This window comes from Marmota marmota, unplaced genomic scaffold (genome assembly GCF_001458135.2).
Source record: "Marmota marmota marmota unplaced genomic scaffold, marMar, whole genome shotgun sequence".
Taxonomy (NCBI): Eukaryota; Metazoa; Chordata; class Mammalia; order Rodentia; family Sciuridae; genus Marmota; species Marmota marmota.
In genome coordinates this window covers 16,899,867-16,916,638 of record NW_026000222.1, presented here as the reverse complement: position 1 = coordinate 16,916,638, position 16,772 = coordinate 16,899,867, and the positions used below count along the sequence as shown (strand labels likewise).

General features: G+C 41.9%; 1 protein-coding gene across 2 annotated transcripts in view; it reads right to left on the bottom strand.

Moving 5' to 3' along the window:
* The window catches only part of Gfod2 (glucose-fructose oxidoreductase domain containing 2), a 48,793-nt gene that overhangs the window by 3,111 nt on the left and 28,910 nt on the right, over positions 1–16,772 (bottom strand). Inside the window, exons 1-2 of one of the 2 annotated variants that reach the window (XM_048792583.1) lie at positions 12,058–12,378; positions 1,681–1,783 (exon numbers count right to left, since the gene is read on the bottom strand). Coding sequence is in view for 1 of the 2 variants with exons in the window: in XM_015496194.2 (XP_015351680.1) it covers positions 12,058–12,316 (259 nt within the window). In the remaining variant the exon portion in view is untranslated. Of the gene's footprint in view, positions 1–1,680; positions 1,784–12,057; positions 12,402–16,772 lie in introns of those variants that run through there. The other variant, XM_015496194.2, reaches the window with a different exon arrangement.

Genomic DNA, 16,772 nt, shown 5'->3' with positions numbered 1-16,772 from the left:
CCACTGGTCAACTTCGAGAGGTAAAAAGAAAAACTGTTCACTTCCAGTAGAGGGGAAAGGAAATGAAAACAGTTTTTCTGACCTCATACCCATTTTAAGTTTGCTGTGGTTGGAACACTCAAAGATAGCAAAGTAGTTGGGTAGAGTGATGCACACCTGTAATTCCAGCCTACTTGGAGGCTGAGGCAGGAGGATAAAAAGCTGAAGGCCAGCTTCAGCAACTTAGTGAGACCCTCAAAAATAAAAAGGGCTTGGAATGTAGCTCAGTGGTACAGTACCCCTGGGTTCAATCCCCAGTATAGAGGCAAAACAAGGACCCCAGAGAGCTGCACAGCTTCTATATGAGTGATTTACGGTGAAAACTCACGAAGGTATGAACAGCCAACCAGACACTAACACCCTAACTAACACCTGGGTTGCTCCGCTAGCTTAGAGTTGGGTTCAAGTAGAAGGAAAATCCTGTACCTTCAAAAATAAAAATAAAATAAAAAGTCAGAGGAATTGGGATATAGCTCAGTTGGCAGAGTGCTTGCCTCAAGCCTCACATGCACAAGACCCTGGAAAGAAAGAAAGAGAGAAAGAAAGAGGGAGAGAGAAAGAGAGAAAGAGAGAAAGAGAGAAAGAAAGAAAGAAAGAAAGAAAGAAAGAAAGAGAGAGAGAGAGAGAGAGAGAGAGAGAGAGAAAGCCAAAGCCCAAAGCAGTCCAGACTAGTCATAAGTTTAACAATCACAGTAAGCTATCTGGGTTAGGTGCAGACATGACGGTATTTAATTATTTATTTGGCAGACAATGCCCACAGTGGGCAACTCAAACCCTACTACCCCCAATTCTCTCAAAAAGTCTTGGGCTTCTTGAAGAAACAGGCTCAAGGTTTGGTGAGACAAACAGCAACTCCCTGTGTAGACAGCAAGAAGGCTAAAGGGAAGAGTGACACTGGAATTATCTTAAAGGAAGCAGGTGGGCAAAGGACATCTAGAGAGGGAGCACCACGTGTGCAATGGCACTGAGGCAGGACAGTGCCAAGAGTGAGGATTCATAAAGTCTTAGATGCCTGCCAGGAAACATAACTGGAAGGATTACTTGGGGTTTATAAGTAATGTGGGAATTGGCTATAGTCAATAGTGCCATTCCCAAAGACATTCAAGGCAGAGGAGGTAAAATCTTTTTCTTTTTTTGTTGGTCCTGCTTTACCACTGAGCCACATCCACAGCCCTTTTATTTTGACATAGAGTCTTGATAAGTTGCTGAGGCTGGCCTCAAACTTGTGTAAGAGGAGTAGAATCTAAAATGGGGCTCTTAGGCTGGGGCTATAGCTCAGTTGTTAGAATGCTTGCCTCACATGCACAAGGTCCTGGATTCAATCCCCGGCACAACACATAAACACAAAAACTACTTTAAAAATGGGCTTCTTGATACTCTTTTCCTCAAGTCTTACCCATCTTAGCTGAAATTGCTGGAGTCACCTCTCAATCCCACTTTTAATATTATTAAATCCTATTGGTTTAGCCTTTCAAACTACACATTTAGAATCTAATTAGCCTTACTGCCACCTTCCTTGTCCAAGTCACTACTGTTTTTAGCCTAGATTAGAGCAATGGTCAATTGATCCCCCCCTGCTTCTGTTCTGTTCCCTCAATTTCTTCACAACATGGTAGCCAAGGTGGTTCTATTAAAACTTACCAGAATGTGAATCCTGGATATCCCTCAAAGGCCCATGTGTTGAAGGCTTGGTCCCCAGCCCTTGGTCCTATTGGAAGGTGGTATAACCTTTAGGAGGTAGGGCCTATTGGAATGAAGGAAGGTCACTGGGGGGTGCCCTTGAATGGAGTTTTGGGACCATAGTCCCTTCCTTTCTATCTCCTTTTGTTTCCTAGCTGTCATGAGGAGAGCAGCTTTGCTTTACTATATACACCTTTATCTGCTTCACATAGGTCCAAAAGCAATAGAACTGATCATGAACTGAAACCATAAGCTAAAATAAACCTTTCCTCCCTTTAGTTGCTATTTATCTTGGGTATTATGTCATAGTGATTGAAAGCTGATCATCTGGGTCAGACTATTTCTCTCCTCCATATAAACCCTCCAAAGGCTTCTCATTTCATTCAGAATAAAAAAATCAAAGGCCTGGGGGCTGGGGTTGTAGCTCAGTGGTAGAGCGCTCACCTAGCATGTGTGAGACCCTGGGTTCGATCCTCTGCACCACATAAAAATAAATAAAGGTATAGTGTCCAACTACAAATAAAAAGTAAAATATTAAATAAAATAAAATAAAGTAAAATAAAAGGCCTAACAGTGGCTTACTTATAAGACCTGAATACATGATCTGAGGGCTCCTCTAAAATTTTCCTTTTGATCTTTTCCCCTATTGAGGTCCCTCCCCTGCCTATTCTGTTCTGGCCAGAAGAAGATTGGAGAGAGGTTCATGAGAAGAGATGGGAGCTGCTGTGCAGGAGGGCCTGATGGCCAGGCAAGGAAAGGCAGTGATGATGAGGCAGGGCTTGGCCTCATTATGGTCAGTGGTCTTGGGATGGATTAATCTGTGCTCACTCTTCTGGCTGAAGATCATATTGGGCAATTTGTGTGCTTGGGCTTCTCCTCTGGGCCATCTGGATCCCTTCCTAAACTCCATTGGTACTTCTTCCCTGGAAGAGCAGCCTCTAATCCTGGATGTCCCTGACCAGGGCAACCAAGGCAAGGATGCCTTCTCTGGCATATATATCTCCAAATACCCAGTTCTCATTCCCTCATCCTTTTATTTATCCCTTGAATGCTTTCATATGGGATCAATGGTTGGAACACAATTTCTAGTGGCTCAGTGCAGGGTGCAGCTTGCCTTGATAGTCTTGGATGGGTTCTATTTTCACAGGCACAGCAAGCTAATTCCTCTGGCCATCTTGCAGCAAAAATGAAGGTTACTATGAACTGCAAATGAACTATATATCTTGCAACAAAAAATAAAAACTCCATACAAATGACTGATGATTCATATGATGACTATCTAGGTCCCAGGACTATCCAGAAGAGCCAATTAGTGGTGCTAAACTTAAAAAGCTTTGAAGGCAGAAATATCTGGACCAAAATTTCTCAGTTCATTGCTAAATACTTGGATTTTTGTAAACCTTTCTGGATTTTGGTTTATTACTATAAAATTCATTATATCCACCTTGTAGGGAAGAAGAGAAACTGTCAATGGAGACAGTGTATGTAAAGTGCCTGGACCAGACAGCTGTGTCAACATCATTACAGGAAAGGCTGAACACACATCAACACTGAGCAAAGGGCACACTGCGACTCACAAAGAAGTCACATTTTAAATGCAAATAGTTCCTGTTTAGTATTTTGAAAATTTGATTTTTGAAAATGATGTTTTAAAACCAACACGAACAGGAGTTTTTTTGTATGTATTTTATATAGGGCCTCTCATAGAGAGAAGCCTAGTCCAGCCGTTTGGAAGTTCACATCCTGACAGAGGCCCCAACTGAGTTCAGTGCTTTGGAATAATCCTTCTAACTCTTTTCACTTCCTACCACTACATCTAGCAACCCTGAGCCTCAAGAAGTCCACAAAGGTTAGGGTTGTGGCTCAGTGGTAGACTGCTTGACTAACACAAGTGAGGCACTGGATTCAAGCCTCAGCACCACATAAAAATAAATTAAAAACGAAAAAGAAGTCCACAGAACACTTATCATTGACATATATAGGAGTCTCAGGCCTGAACTTCCAGGATTATGAACTTTAGCTGTAGCGAGGAGCAGCACATGTAGATCAGTAGTTTATGACATCACTTCATCTCTACTCAAGGAGACTCTTCAATCTGCTGCCTTTCCTTACATAACAATAGAGGCTTTACAAAAGGTGCCAGCTGGATGACAAGAGAAAGGCTAACATAGTGTCACACACCCTGGGCAGGAGGCCATGACTGCTATCACTACTGTTGCAGAAGGGTCTCCAATGCTTCTCTGTACTTGTGAGATTTCCAGATTAGAGACAGGAGAATCAATGTGGGGAGAATCTGACATGTTGCTGACCAGGGAGGAAGGAGGAAATTAGATTCTCAGACACAAGCCCCCATCTAGGAACTGTATCTCTGGTCCACCCAGAAGCTTCTTGCTATCACATCTCACTGCTGAGGATGGATGGACATCCTCATGTCCACTACAGATGTGGACTCATCTGTAGTGTGAGACAAAAAGGTGAGATGGGAGGAAGAGGGCTTGAATGACTGCTAGGAGTTTGGTGGTGATAAAATTAGGATCAGGAATTCCTGTTTCATGCTGAGAGAAGTCAGGGGTGGAAGTGGCAGAGACCACCTTTCTTGAGCAGGACCAGCAGGAGAGCTCCTGAATGTAGGGCCCAGTAGTCTTATCAATGTGGAAATCAAATACACTCAGAGATAAACAGACTTCTACAGGCCAAATGAATAGGCTTTACCTTTGGGAAATTTGGGTTGCCTTGAAAGTTTATCTAGCTTTCCCTCTAGAAAGTCAAAGAAGAGATTACAAAAGAAAAAAACTGCTTTTTGACTCTGAGCAATGGGAGACATGGTTGCTAAGTGGTTTTTTTGTTGTTTTGTTTTTTTCCCTTCAGTGCTAGGGATGGAACAAAGGGCCTCAAGTATGTTACACATGTGCTCTACCACCGAGCTACCCAACAGCACCAGGAGTACTTTTAGCTCATGTTTTCTGGAGGGTGAATAAGTTTCAAGCTGCAAATCTTCCTTGGAGCTCTCTTGAATGAGGCTTAGAAGAGCTCTTCTAGCACCCTGTAGTCTGCTTTTCTGTTTCTTAGTAACACAAAACATGGTGTCAGATTCACAGGTGGCACCCATCAACACCCATGCTTTCCTTTCTAGAGACCTAGGATTTCACACAGCATAATGCAGAACAGACTGAGAAGAGCACAACTTTTACAAAATCTAGGGAATTCCCCCTCCTTTCCCCACCCCCCCTTTTTTTTAAAATGAAAAAGGTTTTGCTACTAGAAAATAAGTTCTGAGGGCTGGGGTTGTAGCTCAGCGGTAGAGCACTCACCTAGCAGGTATAAACCTTAGGTTCAATCCACCTAGCACCACATAAAAACAAACAAACAAACAAATAAATAAAGGCATTGTGTCCAACTACAATGAAAAAAAATAAATATTAAAAAAAAAGAAAGAGTGGCTGGGGTTGTGGCTCAGTGGTAGAGTGCTTGCCTAGCATATTCGAGGCCCTGGGTTTGATCCTCAGCACCGCATTAAAAAATAAATAAATAAAGATATTGTGTCCAACTAAAAAATAAATTAAAAAAAAAGAAAATAAATTCTGAAAACCAGTAAACGCTCACTCTTGCCCACAACCAATCACTACTTATTTCTAGATTGTAGGCCCATGTTAGCTCCCTGGCCACCATCAGACTAGGTTGCACGAGTGGAATATGTATGCCTTATTCAACCAGCATGTCAGGCTCTGGGCCAAGCACCAGGTCCACAATGCTGGGTAGGGGCTCAATCTTCAGAGAACCTAGTTTAGTGGGTTCAAATAATCATACTTTATTAAACACAGAACTGTACTTGAGATAAATGTGATGGAGATGAAATATAAGGTGGATTGACTTGGTGAGGCTTCCCAAGGGACTGGAGTTCTTGTGATTTAATTATCTGTGTCAGCCTACTTGAGGAGTGATCTTTTGTCATCTTGACAGCCCATGGGAAAAGGGCTGGCAAACTTAGTATTTCTTTCTTTATTTTTGGTACCAGGGATTGCACTCGACCATTGAGCCATATCCCCAGTCCTATTTTGTAGTTTATTTCGAGACAGGGTCTCACTGAGTTGCTTAGAGCCTCACAGTTGCTGAGGCTGACTTTGAACTCGCAATTCTCCTATCTCAGCCTCCCAAGCTGCTGGGATTACAGGTGCCTGGCTAAACTTAGTATTTCTAATGAAACACAGAAATGCCAAAAACTAGGCTCAGAAACCTACATTTTAGTCACAAATTTAAGAAAACATTTATCTGTGGCAAATTAAAATACATTTTCCTCATCTACTTATGAAATGAACTGAGGAATAAAATGTATTAGTGCCTCTCTGATGTCCTTTCCAAGAAATTCACAGGAAAGCTTTAAGTATAGATTTGAGATAGAAGATGATGAAATGGTCAGACAATAGCAGAAAACAAGATGCCACATAAAGTTTAGAGAATAAGTCCAAAAAAACTACTAGTAGTGAGGACAAGAGACAATTTCTCCCTCAAATACTGGAGATTGAACCCAGGGGTTCTCTACCACTGGGTTATACCCCAGCTCTTTTTATTTTTTATTTTGAGACAGGGTCTTACTAAATTGCCCAGGCTGGCCTCCAACTTGACTTTTTCTTGCCTCAGCCTTCTTCTACTCCGCCTTGTTTTTAAAAAATACTTTTAGTTTTCTTCTTCTATTGATGGACACAAAATCTTTATTTTATTTATTTATTCATTTATTTGTTTTTTATGTGGTGGTGAAGATCGAACCCAGTCCCTCATACCTGCTAGGCAAGCGCTCTACCACTGATCTTCAACCCTAACCCTTGCCTCAGCCTTCTTCTGAGTAGCAGTGATTGCAGGCATGTGCCAATGTGCCTGGCAAGAGACAATCCTTATGGCCTCAAAAGTAAGGTAAAAACATAATACTAATAAATACAGAATACATAATAATAATACATAATAAAATATAATAAAACATAATAAAAATATAATAATATATAATAAAAATATAATACATAATAATAAATAAAGGCATTGTGTTCAAATACAACTAAAAAAATAAATATTAAAAAAAAATAAAAGAGGGCTGGGGATGTGGCTCAACTGGTAGCGCTCTCGCCTAGCATGTGTGAGACACTGGGTTCGATTCTCGGCACCACATAAAAATAAAATAAAGATATTGTGTTCACCTAAAACTAAAAAATAAATATTTTAAAAATAAATAAATAAATTCTGAAAACCAGTAGACTGGTTTTATGTAATTTTGCCTATAGCCTAAGGTTTTGTGAGATGTAGCCAAGATATTGTTCCTCAACATCCCTAAGCTTCAGTTTATTTTATTTCTCTTATTTTTAACTCCTTTTTTTCCATATGGGGATTTAACCCAGGACCTCATGCATGATAGGCAAGTGCTCTACCACTGAGCTAAACCCTCAGCCCCAGTAGGCCTATTTGTTTAATTGAAAATGAAGACACCATGTGGATACGTGACCCTCCATCCTTAGGTATGTATCAGAATCACCTATGAGTCACCTATGAGGCTTACTCAGAGTACTGGGTCTACCTCAATGAAAGCCAAGTCCTGAGAATTTAGAGTTTTAAAAAGCTCCCAGATGCTGCCGCTGCTGCCACAGTGCAGTGGCCATGTCCAAGAACTGCTGGACAAGATACTCTCCAGAGTGCCTGCGGGCTTGACTTTTTCCGTGTTTCTATGTCTCGGAAAGCCAGAGGAAAATACAGTATTACTTACTGATTGTTATGAAAAGTCTTGAGAACAAGTAGTTTTCTCATATGTCCTTCCATATGTTAAATCTGCATCAGTGCTTTATGCCTCACATTACTGCTTTTCAATCTCTTGGGTTTTTTTATTTTTTTGGGGGTGGGTGTTCTGGGGATTGAACTCAGGGGTACTCGACCACTGAGCAATCCCCAGACTTATTCTGTATTTTATGTAGAGACAGGGTCTCACTGAGTTGCTTAGCACCTTGCTTTTGCTGAGGCTGGCTTTGAATCTGAGATCCTCCTGCCTCGGCCTCCCAAACCACTGGAATTACAAGCGGGCTCCACTGTGCCCAGCACTATGGCTTTTTCAATGCTTAATACTTTGTAGCACAATGCAAGAAGGATTTTTTTTTTTTTTTCAGTGCTGGGGATCAAAAACAGGGCCATGCACATGCTAGGTAATTATTCTACCGCTGAGCCATATTCCTCACTCAAGAAGGATGTTTAATAAAACATAATTTTAGATAATTGTGATAAACTTCTCACAGGCTTCAGGTCTGGAAGAGTTGGCCTAAAATTAGAATACTTCAGTAAGCTACAGTTAAGTGATTATGTCTTTAGAAAAAGATTATAGGAGGGGCTAGGGATTTAGTTCAGTGGCAAAGTGCCTGGCACATGAAAGGCCCTGGTGGGGGAAATGAAATAAAAAGACTGCAGGTCAGGTTGGGGATATAGCTCTGTGATAGAGTACTTGTCTAGCATATGCAAGGCCCTGGGTTCAATTCCTGGTACTACAAGGGGCAAAAAAAAAAAAAAAAAAAAGACTGCAGGTCTAAAGCTTATATCCTTAATTTAAAAGACAGAAAGAAACAAGTGAGTGTTTCCTTTCTCACAACTAAAACATTCAGGGTCAATCCAGGTGAACTGGCTGCATGAAATAATCACACAAGAGACAGAAATACCTTTTTCTTTGGGTCCTGTGACGGCTCCTCTGACCTTAGGGGTCCAGGAAAGAGCATACATGCTGAACCCTTTTATTGGGGAGAAGCCATTCAAATGAAGCAAGGGGTCAGGTTTCAGGGGGTTGAGTCTTGCTTCATGATGTCTGTGTCAGCAGTTGACTGACATCTAGAAAGGCCACCCACAGGTAGAGCAAGAGATGGGGACACACAAAGGGAGTTTCCATGGAAAATTCTATCCCAAACAGGGCAAAGGGATAGGATTACAAAAGAATAGGTGAATGTAGCTCCACCCCAGGGGTATGCCTATTCAGAAGATTGGCCCTGCTATCCGAGAGGGGGGAAAAGACCAAGTCAGGAGTCATGGCACTATCGTATCAGACTACAGTGATTTGAATCCCCATGGTGCATCAGGACTGGAAGGCATGGTAATTCAATGTGGGCCCCCACGAGTGAGCCCCAATAACAGGAAGAAAAAAAGATTTCTATGGGATGACAACATACTCTCTCACATATATAAAGCTATTCATATATGGATATGCAGGTTTGCACAGCTGGGTGCCATTAAGGGTCTTTTGGGACATGAATGAGAAATTTTAAATACGCTGTATTTTCAGATGTCCTATCCTCCATCTGAACAGCATAGAACCAGATACTTTATAGAGTTTTATGGGTGAAAAGAATGGGTTGTCCTCTTTCAAGTCATTAATATGACAATCTGCAGAAAAGCATCTCATCTTGGAGATGAACTGGAATGCTTAGCTGCATTTCTATCTAGGCTACATTCAATTCAGTAAACTGACTATCCAGAGGAGAATCTTACTTTTTTTTTTTTTTTAAACAAACTTGGACACATCTGCTCTTCCGCTTGGACAACAGGAAAGCTAAGCCTTCCTTGCAATGGGACCCTAGTGACTTTCCCAGTCAGCACTTGGAAGGCAGTTATTTTATCATTCTGAAAAGGCTAACTGGGGCAGGAACTGACACCTCTCATTTCAGGGGGGCCCACAAATACTGTGAGAGCCAGAAATGGGACCATAAATGGGGCTTGATACCAATGTTATTATGGAGCTCTGCCTACAACAGATTACCACTCACACCCAAGGCCTAGGGAAAACTATAGGAGTTCTTTTTCCATAAAAGGAAAAAAAAAAAAAAAAAGAAGGTACATAGGAGTGAACTTCATGGTCATCATAAACTCTGCTGATTCCTTTGGAACTCAAGTGGGCAGGGCCTGAGGGATGTTGGTCTAGCTGACACCATCTCTCCTGGCCTGGGTCATGAATTTGCAAGAAGAGATCAAGGATCCTTATAGCCACTCTCTCTTCCTCCTTACAGCAGGTGCATAAAGAGAAGATTAACAGCCCTGCTTCACCGTGGGCTGGGGCACAAGATCCCAGGAGCCTCTGGTCATTCCCCGCTTCTTCCTGTTTACAGGAAATGGCTCACAACCCACCATTTCCCCATTCCAGGAAAATAACAAGGTTGCTGCCAAAAACCCCCAAAGCTTCTTCTTTCTTTTTAAAATTTTTTTAGTTATAGGTAGACATAATACTTCCATTTTATTTTATTTTATTTTTTATTTAAATATTTTTTACTTGTAGTTGCACACAACACCTTCATTTCACTTATTTATTTTTATGTGGTGCTGAGGATCGAACCCAGGGTCTCACATGTGCAAGGCAAGTGCTCTACCGCTGAGCCACAAACCCAGCCCCTTTATTTTATTTTGTATATGGTGCTGAATATCGAACTCAATGCCTCACATTCACAAGGCAAGTGCTCTACCACTAAGCCACAATCACAGCTCCCCAAAGTTTCTTCTTTCTCCTGCATAGCTTAGAAACCATATTTATTGAAACTCTAAAATTCAGGAAGATGACTGAGCCTCCAGAATTCTGTGTATGGACATACCTTGCCTACATGCATGCCACCAGGGACACAAGGAATCAAATGACCAAATATGATTCTCCTTGAAACAATACATTGCTAAAACCTTCTAAATTCAATTTGAGAACCATCATCTGCCCTCCCAAGAATCAGTGACCAATGAATAGCTCCAATGTCACACATCCTTAGAAGAAGTGCTCTAGAAAAGACAAACCCTCTAGAATTTTTGGCCCAAACTTACATGTTCTAAATTGACAACCTGATGGATTCAAGTTCTTGCTTATTTCACCAAACATTTATTCTTTCCAACTCACTGGACCCCAAGTGACAGACACTCTCTTATGATGTTCTTCAGAACAAAGTAGAAGTAAGTAGTAGAGTCTTGGGTCCTCTGCCAAGACAGTGCCAGGATAAGTGGTCATCAACCTCAGGGCATAACAATTCCTTGACTCAGAGATCTTTAACCCACTACATCAGGGACACTTGGCTCCTATTGCATTACCTAAAACAATTACTCTGTCAACTTTATGCTACTTTAGTTATTACTTAAGTCTTCTGTTATTTACCTTATAATGTGTCTTATTTCCAATCTCAATTGGACTATGAAATCTAAAGGAAGGGAAGTTCCAACGCAGTGTGGAATGACATCAGGACACTGTCTGTCACACAGGAAGTATTAAACAAATAATTGCTAGATGTTTATTGGTTTGTTTTCCTACTAATTTTTTTTTTTAAGAGAGAGAGAGAGAGAGAGAGAGAGATTTTTAATATTTATTTTTTAGTTTTTGGCGGACACAACATCTTTGTTTGTATGTGGTGCTGAGGATCGAACCCAGGCCGCACGCATGCCAGGAAAGCGCTCTACTGCTTGAGCCACATCCCCAGCCCCTGTTTTCCTACTAAATTAAACTCTAATTTATATAAGATTAAGAGAAGAGGCTGGGTTGTGGCTCAGTGGTAGAGTACTCACCTAGCATGTGCAAGGCCCTGGGTTCAATCCTCAGCATCACATAAAAATAAATAAAATAAAGGTATTGTGTCCAACCAACTACAACTTAAAAATATATATATAAATTAAATAAATTAAAAAAAAAGATTAAGAGAAGAATTTGTCTGTAGTTGACAGAAAGAGAAGCCCAACAGGAACTGCAGAACAGCTCAGCAGGCCATGCCCAGACAGGGGCAGGAGGTCACTGAGCCCAGAGCTCCCTGAGGGAGTGGAGATGTGAGCAGACCATCCCTTAGATCCTGCCAGGAAAGCCTGTGCTGTTAGAAAGCCTTCCTGCCATCAGGCAATATAAGATTGTAGTTTGGCAGGAAGGGCGTGTGCTCACTACCAAGGGCTGACAAAACATGGGAAACAGTAGCCTTGCTAGATAGCATCCCTCACTTCCTGTGGTGCTACATGACACAGCATGGAAGAACAATCACACAAATCACAACCAATTCCCCAGTCCTAGTGCCTAAAGAATGCTGACTTCCCAGAGGTAGACTTCTCACTGCTTGAAGTATAATCATCTTCAGCTCCTTAACTTTAGTTTTGCTTAGGGATTTACTAATGGGAAGAAGGCTGAGTCATTTTCCTCTTAGAGCTGTAAGGCCCTCCAATATGCCCTACTCCAGAGGTCTAGGACTCCTATGTCCTAGAGTACCACTATCTGCAAACACAGGGCCAAGAAAAAATACCCAGGCCCAGGGAAAAGTAGAAAGCCTAAGAGAACTGCCCAAAGAGAGATACAAGCTACACCTGCCAAAGTCTGACAGTGCATACCTAGAGCCTTCACAGATATCTGTCGGGTGAGTGGAGGGGGGATATTGATGCACACCAGGTCCACGTCTTGATGCAGCAAAACATCATCAGTCCGGCTGGTGTAGAAGGTGATGTTCATCTCCTCAGCAAGCTGCTTTGCCTCTTCCTCGGTCTTCCCCCACAGGGCCTCCACTGTGAACCCTTCTGCCCTCAGCAGTGGGACCAGGACCCGGGCTGAGCTGCCAGTCCCAAACACTCCCACTCCTGGCAGCATCTTCATCCCAACCTCTGCTCACCAGTTCATCTCCTCACCAGAGTCTCCAGCATGGAGCTGACCTTCCCACAGTCCTGGTCAAACATGGCTCCTAGAATGGCAAGGAATACACTGGTTAGAAATGAAGGAAACTCAGAGGAGACTATTTTCTTGGCTTATTTGGAAGCAATAAATTCTTTGCCTGAAAAGCACACGAGCTGGGTGTGGTGGTGCATGCCTGTAATCTCAGCAACTTGAGAGGCTTAGGCAAGAAGAACATGAGTTCAAAGCCAACCTCAGCAATCTAACAAGACCCTGTCTCTAAATGAAATATATAAAGGGCTGGGGATGTTAAGTGCCCCTGGGTTCAATACCCAGTACTAAACAAACAAACAAAAACAAACTAAAAACAAATGAAGTACTGCCTTCAATGAAAAGCTACAGAATCTCCCTCCACGGAGACTGCAGGAAACCAGTAATATCCATATACTGCTGGGCACCATGGCACACACTGTAATCCCAGAGACTCAGGAGGCTGAGGCTGGAGGACTGCAAATTCAAGGTCAGCTTTGGCAACTTCATGAGACCCTGCCTCAAAACAAAAAATTGAAAAGGGCTTGGGATGTAGCTCATTGGTAAAGCTAATGAGTTCAATCCCAGTACTCACCCCTCCCACCCAAAAACTGTCTACTGCAGCTCAGAAAAGATAAAAAAATGAAAAGTGGGTAAAAGCAGGGTTCAAAATCCCTGTTTTGAAACTTGCCACATCCCCAGCCCTTTTTATTTTGAAATAATATCTCGAGAAATTGCTTAGGGCCTTGCTAAATTGCTGAGGCTGTCCTGAACTTGCGATCTTCCTATCTCAGCCTCCTGAGTCACCAGGATTACAGGAGTATGCCACCTCTTCTGACTACATTTGAATTTAATAATAAGTATTCTCAGGTTGACAGGATGTGGATGGTTTTCACCATCTTATTTTTTTTTAAACTGGACCAAATTTTCTACATGACTATATCTTACTTATTGTGCAGTTTTTCTTCTTTCTCTTCTTTTTTTGGAGGGATGTTGTTGTAATACTAGGGACTGAACTCAGGGGTGCTTTGCCACATTCCCCAGACTGGATTTGAATTTATAATCCTCCTGCCTCTGCTCCTCCCAATTCGCCGGGATTACAGGTATGCGCCACAATGCCCAGTAGAATTCCTTCTGAAGGATGAATTATATTCCATTGTATGTATATCCAATATTTTGTTTATCCATTCTTCTGTCAGGTTGCTTTCACATTGTGGATTCTGTGAATAATGCTGCTATGAACATATGTGTATGTCTATGCATCTCTTTGTGCCCTGCTTTCAATTGTTTTGGGTATATTCCCAGAAGTGGAATTGCTTAATCATATGGCAATTCTGGTTTTTAATTTGTTGAAGAAGTGCCATACTGTTTTCCCTAATAGCTACACCATTTTACATTTCCACCGACAGTGCATAAGGGTTATAATTTCCCCACTTTCTCTCAACATTTGTTATTTTCTGGTATCTTTTGATAATACTCATACTGATAGGTATGAAGTAACCATCATTTTCTTTTTAAATTTTTTATTTATGCTTGGCACAGCTGTAATCCTAGAGGCTAAAAAAAGGAGTATCACAAGTTCTAAGCCAGTCTCAGCAACTTAGCAAGACCTGTCTCAAAAAATAAAAAGGAACAGGGAGGTGGGACTCAGTGTTACAAAGTACCCCTGGGATCAACCCCAGTCTCATCTTTAAAGAGATAAGACCTCACCACTTTTTCCAGGCCGACCTTGAACTCCTGGGTTCAAGTGACCCTCCTGCTTCAGCCATCTGAGAGGTTGGGACTATTGGCACATGCCAATGGGTCCGGCTACCATCAATTTCTTTTAAAGATCCTCAGGTGATCCTCATGTGCAGCCAGACCTGAGAACCTCTGAGATATATTTATTTATTTAGGGTGTGGGGTGGGGCACTCGACCACTGAGTCACATCCCCAGCCCTATTTTGAATTTTATTTAGAGACAGGGTCTCACCGGGTTGCTTAGCACCTTGCTTTTTTTTTTTCCTCCAATATATTTTTTTTGAGAATTTTAATATTTATTTTTTAGTATTTGGCGGACACAACATCTTTGTTTGTATGTGGTGCTGAGGATCGAACCTGGGCCACGCGCATGCCAGGCGAGCGCGCTACCACTTGAGCCACATACCCAGCCCCCAATATATTTTTTTAACATTTATTTTCTAGCTATAGTTGGATACAATAGCTTTATTTATTTATTTTTATGTGGGACTGAGGATCAAACCCAATGCCTCATACATGAGAGGCAAGTGCTCTGCCACTGAGCCACAACCCCAGCCCCAACTTAGTGCCTTGCTTTTGCTGAGGCTGGCTTTGAACATGCGATCCTCCTCCCTCAGCCCCCACAAGTTGCTAGGATTACAGGCGTGTGCCAACAGTGCCTGGGTGAGCTATATTTAACCCAAAAGAAAACGTATCTGCATTTAGAACTATTACAAAATGTCCTGAGTTCTATGTTCTCTAAGTTTTCTGAACCTTTTTACCCCTCCCTTTATTATGATTAAAAAGACTAATTTTCCATTAAGAGGGAAAGTCTCTGATTAACAGTATAACTATTTTAACTTTTACATTTCCTTCCTACATATTTTTAACATTTAAAAATAACTTTATAAATACCTGATAATCCCATATTACTGATTATCTTTTAAAAATCTTACTACTTCTGATCTTGCTAACTGTAGTCTCACAATATTTAAAGTTATACCCACATGTTGGAAATTATTGATGTACTTGTATGTACATAACATTGTTTGACTTGAATCTCTCACAGGTCACACTCTTAACTATTTGTCAGTTTAACAGAGATATGGCATCCCTGCTATAAATGCATCACAGTCAATTGTTCCATTCCCATTCATGAGCACTAGGGATACACACATTTCCTCCTTCCCTTCTCCCGACATCCTTATCTCCCTGGCCATTACTCAGTGACACTTTCAGTTCCCTCCGCTCTTGCCCAACCTCCTTAAATGCTTCCTGAGGTTCTGCTGCACTCATCCTCTCCTGGATACAGTCTTTTTTTGTGGGGGAGGTACCAGGGATTGAACTCAGGGGCACTCAACCACTGAGCCACACATCCCCAGCCTTATTTTGTATTTTACTTAGAGACAGGGTCTCACTGAGTTGCTTAGCACCTCACTTTTGCTGAGGCTGGCTTTGAACTCGTGATCCTTCTGTCTCAATTTCCAAAGCCACTGAGATTACAGGCAAGCACTACCACGTCTGGCCTCCAGATGCAGTCTTTAGACCCCTTCTCCTGTCTTTCTCCCTTTCCAAGGCTTTCCTCTGTATACCAGTGACTTTCAGGTTGGCAGCACAAGCCTAGCTTCATCTCCAGAGCTTCACACCTACATGAACTGCTATTGGGCATCTCTGCTTTTATTGTTCTACCAGCTCCATAAAGCCTATGTGATCAAATATGAACAAAAGCAGTAAAGAGAGGGTATACAAGCCTGTATGTATGCTTTTGCATCTCTTTTGTATCTACCCTAGACACAATTACATGCCTGCATTAAGGGTTAGTTTGACAGTACAGTCCAGTGCAGCATCATTTACTGCTTGATTCTACCTGTGGCACATTTGTGCCTTTGTGAACCATTGAAATAAGCATGATTTAGGTTGCCTCTAACTCCAGATCCATCTGCCAGTTTTGTGATTGCTTGTGTCCACTCTGGTTGGAGTCTGATTTGTCTTAACTATCCTCTTTCTTTCTGATGGTAAATAATGTCTATAGTTTCTCAGCCACTCTTCTTTCCTTTTTTTTTTTTTTTTGGCAGTACTGGTGAATGAACCCAGAGGCACTCTACCACTGAGCTACATCCCCAGCCCTTTTTATTTGTGAGACAGGGTCTCACTAAGTAGCCCAGTCTGGCCTTGAACTTGTGATCCTCCTTCCTCAGCCTCCTGAGTGCCTAGGATTTCAGTGTGGGTCACCATACTTGTCTTGTCCATATGCTCTCTAAATTCATGCCCAGGACACACTTCCTCCTTTCTCAGAGGACATTCCTTCTCACTCTATTACATTTGGGTGTATACATATTTAAGCATCAGTGGTGGAAAATGACAGATGGATCAGAATTTTTTTTGGGGGGTGGGGTACCAGAGATTGAACTCAGGGGCACTCAACCACTAAACCACATCCCCAGCCCAATTTTTGTATTTTAGAATCAGGGTCTCACTGAGTTACTTAGCACTTCACTGTTGCTAAGGCTGGCTTTGAACTTGAGATCCTCCTGTCTCAGCCTCCCGAGATGCTAGGATTACAGGCATGCCCCACCACACCCCGGCTTCAAAATTAATAACCTCTGTTTTACTTCCACTGACTCAAGGGGCAGCTTCATCAACAACCTTGAGGAATATCATCTGCCCCTGAGGATGCCAGATGGCATGAAGC